The sequence below is a fragment of the Canis lupus genome, chromosome 20 (genome assembly GCF_003254725.2).
Source record: "Canis lupus dingo isolate Sandy chromosome 20, ASM325472v2, whole genome shotgun sequence".
In the NCBI taxonomy this organism is placed as follows: domain Eukaryota; kingdom Metazoa; phylum Chordata; class Mammalia; order Carnivora; family Canidae; genus Canis; species Canis lupus.
In genome coordinates, this window is record NC_064262.1 from 50,157,711 (window position 1) to 50,174,447 (window position 16,737).

General features: G+C 58.1%; 1 protein-coding gene across 1 annotated transcript; it reads left to right on the plus strand.

Annotated features, from left to right (window-relative positions):
• Nucleotides 1-28: 28 nt before the first annotated feature.
• ZNF653 (zinc finger protein 653) lies at nt 29-16,403 on the plus strand. The gene is made up of 9 exons (XM_025457628.3): nt 29-343; nt 6,648-6,691; nt 8,816-9,031; nt 12,826-13,443; nt 13,603-13,783; nt 13,885-13,996; nt 15,036-15,150; nt 15,714-15,813; nt 15,983-16,403. The coding sequence occupies exons 1-9, from the start codon at nt 45-47 to the stop codon at nt 16,158-16,160; spliced, it is 1,863 nt and encodes a 620-aa protein (XP_025313413.1). The 5' UTR covers nt 29-44; the 3' UTR covers nt 16,161-16,403.
• Nucleotides 16,404-16,737: the final 334 nt, after the last annotated feature.

The following is a 16,737-nucleotide window of genomic DNA, read 5'->3' on the forward strand; positions in this document are numbered from 1 at the left end:
CGGGCTCCTAACAACGGGGGAGGTTGGTAACCAGGGAGGGGGGGATGGCGGAGCGGGTGCCGGAGCCCGAGGCGGAGGCGGAGGCTGAGGCGGGCGCAGGCGGGGAGGCGGCGGCCGAGGAGGGCGCGGCGGGCCGCAAGGCGCGGGGTCGGCCGCGGCTCACGGAGTCCGACCGAGCCCGGCGGCGGCTCGAGTCCCGGAAGAAGTACGACGTGCGGCGTGTGTACCTGGGCGAGGCGCACGGGCCCTGGGTGGACCTGCGGCGCCGCAGCGGCTGGAGCGACGCCAAGCTCGCAGCCTATCTCATCTCGCTGGAGCGCGGCCAGCGTAGCGGCCGCCACGGGTGAGGGGGCCCGGCCCGAGGGAGGGAGGGAGCGAGAGAGGGAGGAGACGCCCCCATTCCCCGCCGAGCCTGGCCCCGCCCCCTCGGCCCCCGGCCCCGCCCCCGGCACCTGTGAGCCCCGCCCAGTGGCCGGGCTGCTGGCCTGGGTCTCCTACCGCGGGTCCTGGGACGCGCCTGGCTCGCGGCCCCGCCTCCCGTCTTTCCGGCTGCCCAATCCTGGGATGCGCCCAGCCTCTCGACCCGCCTCCTGGCGCTTGGCCCCGCCCGCTAGAGTCCTGGCTGCCCAATCCTAGTACGGGCCCCACCTCCAAGCATTCTAACTGCCCAGTCCCTGGAGGGGCGTCCCCGCCTCCTGAGACCTTGATGCCCCTTATAAATTGCTGGTCCTTGGGATCTCAAATGCCTCATCCTCTAAAACCCAAGAATGTAGCCTGGGGCTGTGACTGGACACACTGGGCCACCCAGCCCTGTCCTATGAGGTCCTGGCACTCCTGGGGCTGTGTGTGGCCCCATTCCCACAGCCGTCCATCCCAGACATAGGAAGATTCCTCGCAATCCAGATCTCATTCCCTTAAACCTCTTGGCTCCTGGGGAGCACCTTAGCCCATGGAGACCCAGGAAGCCCCAAGTTACCTGCTCAGGTAGAGGACAGAGGCCTTTGCAAGAGTCTCAGTCTTGAGAGTGAGGAGTGTGGATGGAATTTTTCCCTCCGTGCCTAACAGGTTGGTGTGATGATTAAATGAGTTAAAATACAGCAAAAAGGCTTAGAACATGGTTGGCACATAGTGAGCACACCAGGTATTCGTTGATATGATGATATTTGTTCCCTGTCACAAGCTCTGCTGCGACAGAATCCTTGCTGTGCCCTGGTTTTTATTTGCACACATTGGAATGTTTCTCTGTGAGGAGATTCTGAGGGTCAAGAATCAACCAGATCTGTCTGAATTGCACCCACTGCCTCCCTGGGGTGTCAGGCTGGCTTATATGCCTGAGAATGTAGCAGGAAATGCTGAGCATTTAAAAAAAAAAAAAAAACTCAAGCTAGTGCTCCATTATTAGAGTTTCTTTCTTTCTTTTTCTTAGAAAGAGAGAGCACACAAGCATGGGGAGGGAGAGAGGAAAGGAGCAGAGTGAGAAGGAGAGAGAAATCTCAAGCAAGCTCCACACCTGGCTCAGCATGGAGCTCAATCTCACAACCCTGAGCTCATGAGCTGAGCTGAAATGAAGAGTCCCACACTTGACCAGCTGAGCCCCCCTGGCACCCACCATTATTGGAGTTTCTGATCCAGTTAATCTGGGTAGAATTGCAGACCTTGTGTTTTTTTTTTCTGCAAAACTTCCGAGGAGACATTATGTGCAGCTGGAGTTGAGACCCACTGGCCAGAGGGAGCCCCTGGAGGTCCCTAAGCTGAAAGTGGTATTTGCAGAAGCTTGGTTTGTGTAGTCTTGCAGGACTGGGGCCAGGACACTGAGACAACCCAGGCAGTGCATGGCAAAAACAGGGCCCCAGACATATGGGTGGTGGAGAAAATAACTAACCTGAGTGAGGGGTCTCCTGTGGGAAATGGATATGACCAGAGATGGGGGGGGGGGTCTCTTATTTCAACTCTTCATTTATTTGTAACTGTCTTGTATGCAGAAGGATTTCAGGTCAACAGAAGACAGAAATGGAAAGAGGGAGGAGGGGCACCTGGGTGGCTCAGTAGGTTAAGTTTCTGCCTTTGGCTCAGGTCCTGGGATTGAGCCCCACGTTGCATCGCATTGGGCTCCCTGCTCAGCGGGGAGTCTGCTTCTCCCTCTCCTTCTGCCTCTCCCCACTGCTCATGCTCTCTCTCTCCAATAAATAAATAAAATCTTAAAAGGAAAAAAAAAGAGAAGGGGAAAAAAGGGATGCAGTGGGCCAGGATTGATGCTACTGGATTGAGGCATAAATCACAGGGGACATAACAGGCTTATAGGGGACATGACAAGGGCACTCTTGTTGCATGGTGAGTTAAAAACCTGACCAGAGGAGTTCAAAAGACATGAGGACATGGGAATGGAGATGGGCCATGAATCTGCCTCAGAGCCATCCTAGCAGCTGGTGGAAAAAGGGAAACCGGTCAATAGTGGAGTCTTCAGTGTCCACTTGTTTAAGGAACGCTTTGCAGCACCTCCTCTGTGCCAGGCCCTGGTATTTATGCTGAAAATGCAGCAATGAACAACAAAAAAATCACTGCCCTATGGAGCTGCCATTTTAAAGGGCAGAAGACAGAGACTTGTCCACTGTGCAAAGGCTTGTATACTGTATTATCATATATTTACTACTATTTCCTATAATAAATTATGTAGTATGTGAGAGATCGATAGGAGCTACATAAAGAAAAAAGTGAAATAGGGAAAAAGGAGTCATAAGGATGTGCTAGAGGTTTAAGTAGGGTGTTGAGTGGGCCACAGTGAGAGGATAGCATTTGGGGTAAAGACCTGAAGGAGGCCGGGGAAAGCCATGCAGATATCTGGGGGAAGAGTGTTTGAGGAAGAAGGAAAGGCAAGCACAAAGGCCCTGAGGCAGGACCCAGCCTGGTTGCATACATGGGGCAGCAAGGAGACCCGTGTGGCTGGAGCACAATGAGAGGATGAAGAGTGGGAAAAGGTGAGGACAGGAAGGTGACACGGCCTTGTGGACTGCATGGAGGACTCTGGTTTTTCCTCCCAGTGAAGTGGTAAGGCCTGATAGGATTTCTTTTTTGGCAGGGGGGTTCTTTAAGCACAGAATTTTTGACAGAGAGGTCCCATACCTGGCTTATATTTTAACAGAAGCATCCTCCAGGGTGTGTGTGGCCGGAGGATTGGATGAAACCCGAAACAAGGTTGGCTAAGAGTTGGCAGTCTTTAAGGCTGGTGATGGGCTCAAAGAGGTCCACTCTTCTTCTAACTTTGTATGTGTTTGAATTTTCTTTTTATATCTTAAAATGTTAACAAGAAAATCAAAAGTATCACACAGATGCCTGTGCTGAAGCTATGGGAGGGGAGGGCCGGAGCTCCAGACCAGGAAGGAGGTGACTGCCCTGGTCTGGGTGAGTGCTGACATGACAGGGCCGACCTGGGCCCAGGTGCAGCCATGCAGAAGTGGACAGAGTGGTTGAAATTAGGGCCAACAGGGTTTGCTGATGGGAGAGACACCCCCAGGTATGGACCTGAGCACCCGGAAAGTTGCAGGTGCTGTTAAAACTGAGAAGAGACAGGTCAGGGAGCAATATGACAGCTCACGTTTGAGACGTCTTCAACACCCCTAATGTTGGGCAGGGGTAGTGGTGGTGGTGGTGGTGCTATGTGGTCAGGAGAGGGCCAGGCAGGAGTTCTGGATTTGGGGGCCACCAGGCCAGTGATGGTATGGTGATGGAGGTTGCCAAGGGGGCACAGGTAGACACACAGGTCTGAGCCCAGGGCTCATGCTCTGTGCTTAGAGAAGCCAGGGGGAGGGAGATGCAGCAGTCATGAGGCTGGTGGAGAACCCGCCAGGGCAGTGTCCTGGAGGCCAAGGAAAGGATCTGCCATCAAATACTGCTGAGCCGAACACTGCTGAGCCGAGCGCTTGACTCCAGGGGCTCAAGGGAGGTAGAGGAGACAGGAAGACTGAGCAGGCATATAGACAACTCAGAGGCAGGCAGAGGAATGGGTGGAAGTTGGTAGGGAAGCCCTGGCTCAAGAGCATTTAAATCCAGGCTAGAACACACAGCAACTCCACTTCCCAGATGAAGACACTGAGGCTCAAAGGCGACAAGACCTGCTTAAGGTCACACAGCTGGTCAATAGCAGAGAGGAGACTTGAACTCAGATCTGACTGGCACCCAGGCCTGTCCCCACTGCTAAGCGGTGTTCCCAGCATCCCAGTCCTGGCCAGGCTGTGAGTGCATGGAGGTGGCCATGGGCATATGGACTTGGGTTTGGGTGAGGATCTGGGCAGCCAGCCTGCCCCCTTGGAGGGGAGGGGAGAGCCATGGGAGGGGATGGAGGCATCTGGATGAGTGAGGGCGGGTAGGGACCTGGACAAGGGCAGAGGGGCAGAGGAACCCAGAGGAGCTGTCCTGGGACCAGATGTGGGGTTTGGGGGCTGAGAATTATTATCAGGCTGGACAGAGCTCAGGTGGGGTAGATGGTGAAGCTAACAGGAGACCTTGGACTGCCTGTCAGGATGACTTGTGGTGAGAGCATGGTCTGGGCCATAGCAGGGAGGCTAGCGTTCCAGGGCCAGGCTCTGTGATAACATTGATAATTAGAATGATCATCTCTACCACTTGCTAAGTGGCTACTAAGTGCCAAGGGGCTGCATCAAGCTTCTTTCAATGCCCATAACCTCATGCCAGTCCCACAAGGAAGGTATGGTTATGATCCCATGCTACTGATAGGGAAACTGAGGCATGGTCACCCAGGGTCTCAGGGCCTCCTGCTGCAGCATAGGAAAGGAAGGATGGGGGTGCCTGGCTGGCTCAGTCAGAAGAGCATGCGACTTCATCTTGGGGTCATGAATGAGCCCTACGTTGGGTGCGGAGATTACTTCTTTTTTTCGTAAGATTTATTTATATATTTTACAGAAACAAACGCTTGTGGAAGCAGGGGGAAAGGCAGAGGGAGAGGAGAGAGAACTTCAAGCAGACTCCCCACTGAGCACAGTCTCTTCCCCCTCATGTGCCTCTGCCAACTCAAGGCTTGATCTCATGACTGAGACCAGAGCCAAAATCAAGAGTCTGATGCCTACCCAACTGAGCCACCCAGTACTCTGGGTATAGAGAGTATTTAAATAAATTAATTAAAAATAAATAAATAAAAGAAAGAATGAAGAAGCCTCCAGAACTGGTGGGCAGACCCAGAAGCATGGTGTCAGGAAGGCAGAGGGAGGCCCCTAGCGAGTCCAGGAGAGGTTGCCCTCAGCACGTGTAGAGCCGGTGCTGGGCCACAGCCAAGTGGCTTATAGGGGTCAGGATCCCATTTGGCAGTTCCAGTGGCCATCCAGGTGTGGGAGGCCTTGGGCAGCCCCCAGTGTTTGGGTCAGGCTTCGCCCTGGGCTCCCTGAGGCCTTGGTCACTGGGGCACACAGTCCGGGTGTTGGGCTCCAGCCAAAGCAGGGAAGGGCCCAGAGGCAGGTGGGCATGATGGCCCTGGGCACGGGGGCCTGAGCTGGCTGCAGGGGTAGCTATGGGCTGGGGCCCACATAGAACAGGCAGTTAGGGGATCCCTGGGTGGCGCAGTGGTTTAGCACCTGCCCTTGGCCCAGGGCGCGATCCTCGAGACCCCGGATCGAATCCCACATCGGGCTCCTGGTGCATGGAGCCTGCTTCTCCCTCTGCCTATGTCTCTGCCTCTCTCTCTCTCTGTATGACTATCATAAGTAAATAAAATTAAAAAAAAAAAAAAAAAAGAACAGGCAGCTAGGGGCTGGGGCAGGGTCCCTAGCAGGGCCATCCCCTCAGGGCTCTCAGCCAGCCTGGGGTGGGGCAGCGCAGGTTTTGAGGCTGACTCCACAAATATCCTATTGCCATGTAACAAATGACCACAGACTTAGTGGCTTAAAACCACACAAATTATCTCACATTTCTCTGGATCAGGAGTCTAGCATGTTTTAGCTGGATCCTCTGCTCAGGATTCCCAGGGCTGAAATCAGGGTTTCAGCTGGCCGCATCTTCATCCTGAGGCTCGCCTAGGGAAAGAGCTGCTTCCAGACCCCCTAAAGGTGTTGGTAGAATTTGGTCCCACCTGGGCTGGACAGCTGAGGTCCCCGCAGCCTTGAGGCTGTCCACCGGGATTGCTGTCAGCTCCCAGAGACCGTTCTCAGGGCCCCGCCCCTCAGGCCTCTCATATCCTCAGCCTCCAGGCCAACTGCATTAGGGCCCCTTTAAGAGCTCCCCTGATTAGGTCAGGCCCACCTTGAAAAAGCTCCCCCCCTGATTCATTTCATTCCAAGTCACCTAGCCACGGGACCGGTATCCCACCATATTCTCAGGCTGCCCCACTCATGGAGAGAGGGTTATAGAGGGCGGGGGGCCCTGGGGCTAGGAATCATTCTGTACTTTTCTGAGTTCTCCACTCCCTGGCTACGGGCCCCTGGGCAGGTAGGCTCTCTCCTCAGCCTCACTTTCCTACTTGGTGAAAAGGGTGGTGATGACCAACTGCGGTCCGAGGGCTTGTGTCAGGGGAGGTGAGAGTCAAGCAAAGACCCCCGGGGGAACAGAAAAGCAGCTCCAGTTTGGCCTGGGAGCAGGGTGCTGTCATTAGCTCAGCATCAGCCAGGTCCTGTGTTCACTCCCCCTGCCTCTCTCTCTTACAGGAAGCCTTGGGAGCAGGTCCCAAAAAAACCAAAGCGGAAGAAAAGTAAGTGGGGCCACAGCCAGCAGGGACGGGAGGGGCATTGGGAGTACGTGGCTCACTCATTCTCAGGCACCATTTGTGGAGGGCCTGCGAGGCCAGTGCTGTGCAGACCAGGACAGACCCAGGCCTGCCCTCACAGAGCCCATGGCCTCTGCGGAAGACGGGTCAGGCCCAGCAGGGCCGTGCCGGGGAAGTAGGGGCACTGGGGGCCCAGGGCAGGGGACTGACCCAGCTGTGCGGGGCAGGAAGGGGTCCAGAACCTGTGCTGTGCCCAGTGTGGCTGCCCCTACCACCCCTGTCTCACACCTAAAAGGCCAAGTCACCACCCCACGCTGCACAGCTGGAGAGTGGCAAGGCCAGGCCCCAAACCCAGTGTCACCTGAGCAGTCCCCTTATCCCTCCACGGTCTCACCTGGTGCATGGGACTCACCCAGGGAAGAACTGGACAGGGCAGAGGGAACAATTTCTGTCAGGGTCTAAAGAGCATGTCATGTGCCAGGCTGAGGGGAGCTGGGCGTGAGCAGTCGAAGTGGAGACCTGGAGCATGTCCCTCCCACCCCCTCGGCCATGACCTCTGACCCCTGGCGCCCTGGATCTCGGCCCTTGTCCAGCAAGGTGAGGGCCAGCGATCCGGGAACAGCCATCTGGTGGCAGTGAGTCCCACCCCTGCTCACAGTTGTCAGAGGCAAGGGCCAAGCTAAATGTGACCTCCGAGTCCCAGAGGGGTGAGAAGGGAGATAAGGAGGCGAGTGCCATGACTGGAGGGGCGGCTAGGGATGGCGCCCATGGTTGTCCCTATTGTCCCCATGTTTGTTACTGGGCTGGAGGCCCCAGACAACATCCTCAGGCCCAAGGACCCTTCTGGGCGCCCTCCTCATCTCCCAGCCTGGAAGATCAGGAGGACAGTTTCCTCCCCCTTGGCTACAGGACCAGCGTCATTAGACATATCACAGGCTCCATTTCCTGGGCGCTCAGAGTGTGCCCAGCCTTGTTCCATGCCCTGTCCATGTCTTCACTCCCTCCTCTCTGGCAACCCTCAAGGAGCAGGGACTGTTATTCTCCCCTGGCCCAGAAGAGGCAGCTGAGGTTCAGAGAAGTCAAGTCACTTGCCTGAAGCCACCCAGCTACAAAGCGGCAGTCAGGATTTGGATCCCACGGCCTGGCTCCACTGGGCTCACATCCTCAAAGCATTTACTCTTCCAGCAAACATTCACTGAGCACCCACTATGTGCCAGGCCCTGTGTCGGCACTGGGGCTACAAGAGGAGCAAGAGATGAGTGTCCCTGCCCTTGGAGGGCTGGCATTCTAGCAGGAAAGACAGAAACACGGACACAGATAACCACAGATCGTGTCTCGGTGCTACCTTTAGAAAAAAGACAGCAAGTCAGGTGGGCTAGAAGGACAGTGGGGAGGGGGTGGCCGACTGAGGGGAAGATGTGAGTGAAGGGGGCAGGGCAAGGCAGTCATCTGGAAGAAGTCACAGTCTGAGTAAAGGCCCTGAGGCAGGATCATACCCTGCTTATTCCAGGAACAGGGAGGAGGCCATGAGGCTGGAATGAAGTGATCAGGGAAAGGGGCAGGAGGTGATGGAGCAGAACATGAAGGGCCTGGTGGATCTGGGAGGGTACTTTTGGCTTTTACCCCAGCCAGGTGGGAGCTCTGGTGGATTCTGGGCAGAGGAGGGCCATGGCCTGGCTCAAGTGTTTGCAGCGGTGCCCTCCATCTACCGCAGGCAGAATAGACTAGTGGGACAAACAGGGAAGCAGAGAGACCGGGGCAGAGGGACTCATCTGGTCCAGGCCAGGGACGCTGTGCAGATGATCTTATTAGCAGGAACCTAATAACCACTGCGCCCCTAGCATGTGCCAGGCTCCGTAGTTGATGTGGTTTCACTTATTCAGCGAGGACAGTCAGGCCCGTCTGTGTTATCACCAGGGTGTATCTCACCTCTCAGAGCCTGTTTCTTGATTTGTAAACTGAGGCCGGGCCTGGACAGGGTGCACGAGGGTTCTCAACCCCCCACCCCCCACCCAGGAGCCATAAGGCCGGGGTAGGGGTGTTCTGGGGCCCTGGGTGGGGCAAGGGCGAGCACTACCCCTGACTCTGGGCTGTGCCCCGTGTGTGTAGGGAGGCGACGCAACGTGAACTGCCTGAAGAACGTGGTGATCTGGTACGAGGACCACAAGCACCGCTGCCCATACGAGCCACACCTGGCCGAGCTGGACCCCACCTTTGGCCTGTACACCACAGCTGTGTGGCAGTGCGAAGCTGGCCACCGCTACTTCCAGGACCTGCACTCACCCCTGAAGCCACTCAGTGATTCAGACCCCGACAGTGACAAAGGTGGGCCTGAGGGGTGAGGGCTCCTCCTGGGGTGGGTCGCCCTGGACTCCCTGTCCTCAGGGGTGGTGGGGCTTGTCACAGCAAGGAGACTGGCACGGGCGCTGGCCTCAGAGGCGGTGTCCAGACCCAGCAGGCTGGGCTGCAATCTTCCAAGTCCTTATGGAGCTGGGGGGGCGGGGGTGGCATTTCCCAGAGGGACAGCTGGGAGAAGCTGGGAGAGCTTGGCCCACTTATGTCCCAGGCCGCGCACAGGCAGGACTGGGTTGGGGGATTTGGGAAACCTGGCTCGGGCTGGAGGCAGGGGTGGGTGCTCTCCTGACTTCCTCCTCCTCCTCTGTTTTCTCTGGCCCTTTCTCTTTCAGTGCTGGGCTTTCTCCCAGCTTCATCCTTTTCCCCTCTCTGCCCTGGTCTCCTCCTTCCTCCCCACTCTCCCGCTCTTGAGCTCTCTCTCATCCCCCCTCCCTCTCTCCCTCATCTCTTCTGTTTGATCCTCTCCCTTCTGTATCCTGCCTTCCCCCTGCTGCCAGCCTCTCCCTGTCTCCCCCCATCTGTCTCTCCCCACACTGTCCCTGCCCCTCTTCTATCGGCCCAGGTGGCCCCGGTGGGGGAGCAGAGGGGACGCTGTGGGTGGCAAGGGGCTGCCTGCCTGCCTGCCTGCCGGCCGGCCTCACAACCTCAGCTGTGAGAAGGAGCATGGGGCCTACTGCCAGGTGCCCTGCCAGGGCTGAGGGTGAGGTCAGTCGCCAGGGCTGAGCCCGTGCTGGCAGGAATCTCAGAGCAGGTGGCGTCCCAGCTGGCTGAGGGGAAACCGTGGGCGAGAGGTGTTCCAGGTGGGCCCCCTGGCCAACGGCTGCCCCGTGTGAGTCAGCCAGACCCCAACCTGCGGCTGGCCAACCCCTCAGCTGGCCGTTCTCTCCTCACTCTGGTCCCACCCCAAACTACCCTGAGTGCTCCCTACAACTCTTCGTTAGCCCCACTTGGCAGTCGAGGAAACCAAGGCCTGGGACTAAGGTGGCTGACCCCTCTGGTGATGGGTCTGCTGGAACGGGGAAGGCACGTGGAGGAGCCCCCTTGCATTGCGCCGCCACCCAAAGTTGACACCACTGGCTGCCCCATGTGGCTCTCGGGAGTGAATGCTGGGCGGAGCAGGGGTGGGGGGTAGGGGGGAGGGACTGTGTCCCTGTCCCAGCCCTGTGCCCTCAGCAGCACCCTTAGCTCTCTGCCTGGGGTGGCCTTGCTGCTTCTCACTCTGGCGGAGCCTGTGAGAGGCCAGGGGTTGTGCAGCCATTTCTGTGGTTAATGTTATGATCAACAAGCAGGAAGTGCTGTCTGGCCTTCACATCTAGACACTACAGTTGGGGATGCAGGCGCACACCCTGGCCATGCCCCAAACTCACTAGGTGACTGCCGGCTGCTTCAAGGTGGAGCCAGGGGGCTCAACCCACCCTGCAGATTACAGGATGTTACAAGGAAAGGCCGATCCCCCTACCCCACCCCTGCTGCCATCCCAGGGCTGAGTCAGGGTTGGGGCATTGTGATGAGAATAATAATAGAAACACTGACAGGGTGCTTCCTCGGAGCCTGGTACTGTCCTAGGCCCTTATATTTACTCATTACCCGAAACACCCCTGGGAGGAGGTGCCAAGTTATCCCCAGGCCCAGAGAGGTCACATCAGGCCCCCACATGCACACAGCTGAAGGGATGGACACCAAGATCCTGGCTCTGGAGGCTGTGTGCATCATGTGGCCTTCTGGGAGTGTAGGACACATGATCCCCAGACAATGTGCCCCGATTCTGTCACAAGTGTGTCACTGGAGGGTCATTTCTTGATTTTCCTGTCACCCTGTTTTCTCCCCATGTGCAGGCTTTAGCACAAAACATCTGGGTGAAATGTTGGCGGTCTTGACCTGCATCACAACGTCGGGTCTGAGATACATTCATTTTTACAACTGTGTGCCTGTGCCTGTACGCAGGGCCCCCCATCCTTGCAGAGCTTATGATCCAGAGGGAAAGCAGAGAGCAAACAAGATGAAAAATTAAAATCTAGAGTACAGTGGAAGATGGTATTTGGGGGGGAAATAAAGGAGAGAAAAGATTTCTATTTGAGACAAGGTGGTCCTGCCTGAATAAATACCATTTTAGGAAAGGGTCCGATGGAGGTGAGGGAGGGAGCCCCTGCAGGTGTCTGAGAGAAGAGTGTTCAGGCAGAGCAAACAGCAAATGCAAAGACCCTGAGGCAGGAACCTAAATACATGGGCGTACTGCCAACGGGTTTGCTGACAGACTGAAGGGGATGTGAGAGAAAGAGAAGTTAGGGGCAGCCCTAGGCTTTGAAAGCCTGAGCAACTGCAAGGACAGAGCCGCCATCATCCCCTGAGATGGGGATGTCTGGGAAGGGTGTGGGCTTTTTCTAAGAGAAGATTCAGAACCCAGAATTGCTAAGCAGACTCTGAGGTGCCTATGAGACCCCCTCCCTGAGGGCAGCAGAGGAGGCAGTGGGATGTTAGAGTCCCCAGCCCCACATGGCATCCAGGCAGGGACTGTCCACAGGGAGGCATCAGATGATGGGTGGTGGCAGTATGATAAAGATCAGTATTCCATCTTTGTCCAAGGTTCCTGGCTTAGAGCTCCTAAAACCCTTGGAGTCTCCCACGTGATGGAAATGTTTTTCATTGTCCATAATGAACCCCTCTCATAAGGAACACACCTGAGGCGATGCTAATGTGGTGACTCAGGCAGGGTCCCCGAGATAGCTTTAGGAGGGGGGCTGGTCACCAGAAAGACCAGACACATGACTGGAACTGGGGAATCTCAGCCCCACCCCTGACCCCCGGGGAGCAGATGGGCTGGAGACTGGGTTATAAAAACTCTTGAACAACAAGGTCCAGGGAGCTTGTGGGTTGGTGAACACCTCGGGGTGCTAGGAGGGTGGCGCGTCTGGAGAGGGCATGACAACTCCTGCCCCAGCCCCCACACCTTGCCCTGTGCCTCTCTTCCATCTGACTATTGCTGAGTGGCATCTTTTGTGATAAAACTAGCCATAAGTAAAGCACTTTCCCGAGTTCTGTGAGTCCATCCTAGTAAATTAGCCAACCTGAAGAGGGTGTTGTAGAAACCCACAATTTATAGCCAGAATTACAATGGCCTGGGTCTTTTTTTTTTTTTTAAGATTTTATTTATTTATGAGAGACACACAGAGAGAGGCAGAGACATAGGCAGGGGGAGAAGCAGGCTCCCTGTGAGGAGCCTGATGTGGGACTCGATCCCAGGACCCCGGAATCACAACCTGAGCCAAAGTCTATCACTCAGCCAGTGTGTCCCAGTGGCCTGGGTTGTATGACTGGGTGTCTGAAGCAGGGGCAGGCAGTCTTGTGGGACCTGAGCCCCTAATCCGTGGCATCTGACACTCCCTCCAGATAGAGAGTATCAGATCCGAATTAAATTGTCGGACACCTAGCTGGTGTCAAGAATGAGGGCAGCATTTAACACCATCATGCTGGCTGAGACCCTGGGGTGGGTGGAGCACTGTGAAGAGCCCTGACTAGAACCTTCCAGACCTGTAAGAACCAGCGAGGCTAAGAAAGAGCCACCAGGGAGGGGCCAGAAAACCAGAATTCAGGTCTGGAGGCTGAGAGAAGAGAGTATCTCTGAGGAGCAGGGTGGTCAGGGGACAAGGAAGGCTGAGAAATGACCAGTGTTTGTGGTACTGAGGGGGTTACCATGCCCAGCCCTTAGTGATACTGTTGCCACCACTGTTGCTCTTGTGACTGTCCCCTTCTCTTTGTCATCACAGTGGGCAATGGCCTGGCGGCCGGCAGCTCTGACTCTTCCAGCTCTGGCTCCGGCTCTGACTCCGAGGAGCCCCCCGAGGGCCAGCCGGCCAAGGTGGCAGCGGCAGCAGCAGCGGCGGCAGTTACCCCCACCAGCCCGGCAGGCAGCAGCGGGCTCATCACTCAGGAGGGCATGCACATCCCCTTCGATGTCCACCATGTGGAGAGCCTGGCTGAGCAGGGCACCCCGCTGTGCCCCAACCCTGCAGGCAGCGGGCCTGAAGCCCTGGAGACAGTGGTGTGCGTGCCAGTGCCTGTGCAAGTGGGCCCGGGCCCCGGCACCCTCTTTGAGAACATGCCCCAGGAGGCTCTGGGCGAGGTGGTAGCCAGCTGTCCCATGCCAGGCATGGTCCCTGGCTCGCAGGTGATCATCATCGCAGGCCCTGGCTACGATGCCCTCACAGCTGAGGGCATCCACCTCAACGTGGCAGCTGGCAGCAGTGCCCCTGCCGGGGGCCTGGGTGATGAGGTGCCCTGTGCCATGATGGAGGGTGTAGCAGCCTACACCCAGACGGAGCCCGAGGGCAGCCAGCCCAGCACCATGGACCCTGCCGCCATGGCAGGCATCGAGACCAAGAAAGGTCTGGGGGCCACGCTGGTCCAGGGGGGCTGCCGTAATTTCTGGCAGGGGAAGGGTTGGGGCCTGGGAGGAGGAGGGAGAGCGGAGGGATGGCCCTGGACCCAGTTCCTCGACCCCACAAGTCCCCCCACGGACACCCGCCCTGTGTCCACCCCCGTAGAGAAGGAGGACCTGTACATGCTTAAGAAGGAAGAGAAGGAGGAGCCCGTGGCCCCAGAGCTTGCAGAGCTGGCAGCGACAGTGCCTGAGAGCGCAGAGCCTGAAGCAGAGGTGGATGGGGAGGAGCTGGACGGCAGTGACATGTCAGCCATCATCTACGAGATCCCTAAGGAGCCGGAGAAGTGGGTGCCTGGGCAGCTGGGGGCTGGGACGAGGAGCGCCACATGGGCACATAACCTGCCTGGTGGGAGAGCCCTGATGCCATGGGCCCCTTCCCCTCCAGGAGGCGGCGGAGCAAGCGGACTCGGGTGATGGACGCCGATGGCCTGCTAGAGATGTTCCACTGCCCCTACGAGGGCTGCAGCCAGGTGTACGTGGCCCTCAGCAGTTTCCAGGTGAGGCCACCACCCAAGCAGGCTGAGCAGGGCCTGCTTCTGTTTTCCGCTGCCTGTGTGCTGGCATCTGGGCAGTGTGGCTCACGGAGCACCCCACTTGGTCCTCCCAGGTGCCACTGGCTTGCCTCCCACATGCCCACTTCTCAATAGCTTCTCACTGACCCTGCCTCGGCCACAGGGCACCAGGCATCACCTCACCACTTCCCCTTCCGGCTCTCCGGTACACTTGCCTTCTCAACTGGCCTGAACTCATCCTGCTTTGGCCGAGGCCACCTTCTTGGCTCCGGATGCCTCGTCTCCAGGCTCAGCTCAGGAGGCCCCCTCCACCAGGAAGCCCACCCTAGTCCCCCAGAGCTGGTGGGGCTGGCGAGCCCCAGGTCACTGCACCACCAGGACATACCTATAGTTTGTCCTCTGGAGCCTGGACGGATGCCCCAAGGGCAGACAGGCTCCCGTCACATTCCCACTTGTGGTGGGAGACGGCACCAGTAGGCCTTTGAATATGCTGAGTTTCATTTTCATTAAGCACGTGTTGAGCACCTACAGGGTACCAGGCCTAGTGCTGGGCGCTGAAGCTATGGGTTTGCTGGTGAGTTAAAGAATAAAAGAGCAAAGGAATGACTGACAGGGGGTGCCTGTTCCAGACATTGGGAACAGTGTAGCTCTGTGGCAAAGCCTGCTGTGGGACTCCCGGCCCTGGAATCCAGGGCCTGCCCCTGCCCACCTGTAGGACATGGGCCACAACCTAACCCTCTAGAGCCTCCTCCCCCATCCATAAGCTGGGCAAATAGCAGGGCCCCACCACATGGTTATGACAAGGCCCAGGCCCTGGCTATAGTAGGTGCACACCAAAACTGCAGTGCCCCTGGGCCCTTGCTCAGAACTGGGAGTCCCTCCCAAGGGCAAGGGCCCCTCTTCCCTCCTCCAGAGAGGCTGCCCCCAGCCTGCTTCCCAGCTACCCTTCTCTGTCCCCACACTGGAGAGTCCTGGAGGTGGGCCCAAGCACCCACAGCCCCACTCCTGCCCCTCTTGCCTACAGAACCACGTCAATCTTGTGCATCGGAAGGGGAAGACCAAAGTGTGTCCACACCCTGGCTGCGGCAAGAAGTTCTATTTATCCAACCACCTGCGGCGGCACATGATCATCCATTCAGGTCAGGCCCAGGACGGGGCTGGCAGCACAGGGCGTAGGGCCATGGGCGTCGGATCTAGGGCCGGAGCAGGCTGGCTGAAACCCCAGCGAGCACTGGGTCCCCAGGCTTAGGACTGACCCCCGCCCGCTTGGGAGTGCCACCCAGGGCATGGGCGGCTGACTCAGTGGGTAGCTGTGCTGCCTGCGTCCAGCGGGAGGGGACGGCTTCAGATTTTTCAAGAGGCGGGAACTTTGAATTTTTACATGAAATCGCCCCGAGGTTCATACATTGGGGTCATATTCAGACCCACTTTGGCTTGACGGCTTGCTCTGCGTGCCTCCCATGGAGCCGAGCTCCCATTCCAGCTCCGCCCCGACGCCCTCCTGGACAGCCTCTGAGCCCCACATGGGGCCGTCGGTATTAACCGCCCTCGTTATCAGAGTCGAGGCTTCCAGGGCTCCCGGGGCTGCCTGCGTCCAGAGGTTCGGGAGACCGCCGGGGACACCCGGGTTCGGCCGCGCCGCGGCGACGTCCCGCAGCCTCCGCCCCCGACGGCGGCGTGCTCAGCCCCGCATCTCCCCCAGGTGTCCGTGAATTCACCTGCGAAACCTGCGGCAAGTCCTTCAAGAGGAAGAACCACCTGGAGGTACACCGGCGCACGCACACCGGCGAGACGCCCCTGCAGTGAGTGACGGGGGGTGACAGGGAGGGGGTCTGGGCCTGGGCGGGCAGAGGGCCGGTCCACCCCTCGGGCTCTGGGGTGCGTCGGGTCCTCGGAGCTTGGGCCCCGCCCCCAATGCGGCCCCACCCCAGGCTGACCCCGCCCCCGGTGTCGCCCGCCGGCTCCCGGCAGGTGCGAGATCTGTGGCTACCAGTGCCGACAGCGCGCGTCGCTCAACTGGCACATGAAGAAGCACACGGCCGAGGTGCAGTACAACTTCACGTGCGAGCGCTGCGGGAAGCGCTTCGAGAAGCTGGACAGCGTCAAGTTCCACACGCTCAAAAGCCACCCGGACCACAAGCCAGCCTGACCCATCCAACCACTGACCACCCCTATTTATTCGTCCGCTCGGACACCACGCCCGGGCTGGCCGGGGCCCGGACAGCCGCGGGGGCCTCCCGGACCGCGGGCCGGAAGGAGGCGCCCCTGCCCAGCCCCAGGGCTGGGCCCCCGGGGCTGGTCCCCCCCAACCCCGCCCTATTTCTGGAGGTGGCGCCTGGGGCTGCTAGAACTGTGTCAAGAGAGCAGAGTGAGATTAAAGAGCGAGAAAGGAGACGCCCTTCCCCTAGGCCTGGATGATTTGGGGGGCCGGGCCCCTCTTTGTCTCCATCCTGGTCCCTTCCTGAGAAGGCCGAGACAGGCGATGATGCCCCTACCTGTGAACAATGCCCTTTCCTGACAGCCTCTGCTATGCTTCAGCTATCCGGGCCTGGTAGCTCTGAACACTGTCACAGGCCCAGGAGCAGGAGGTTGGGAGCCCGGGAGGCCACTGGACATCTCCCAAGACTCAGGATCCTGATGCCCACTCCTAGGTCCTTCACGGAACATACATTCTCCACCCTCAGAGAGCTCAGGGACCAGTTGGGGAGATGTTCAGTAGACCCCCG

Excerpts from the sequence above, each read along its gene's own strand:
- ZNF653 (XM_025457628.3), top strand. The coding sequence starts at position 45 with ATGGCGGAGCGGGTGCCGGAGCCCGAGGCGGAGGCGGAGGCTGAGGCG. Across the intron at positions 6,692-8,815 it reads AAAACCAAAGCGGAAGAAAA|GGAGGCGACGCAACGTGAAC; the intron begins GTAAGTGGGGCC and ends CCGTGTGTGTAG. Across the intron at positions 15,814-15,982 it reads ACCGGCGAGACGCCCCTGCA|GTGCGAGATCTGTGGCTACC; the intron begins GTGAGTGACGGG and ends GGCTCCCGGCAG.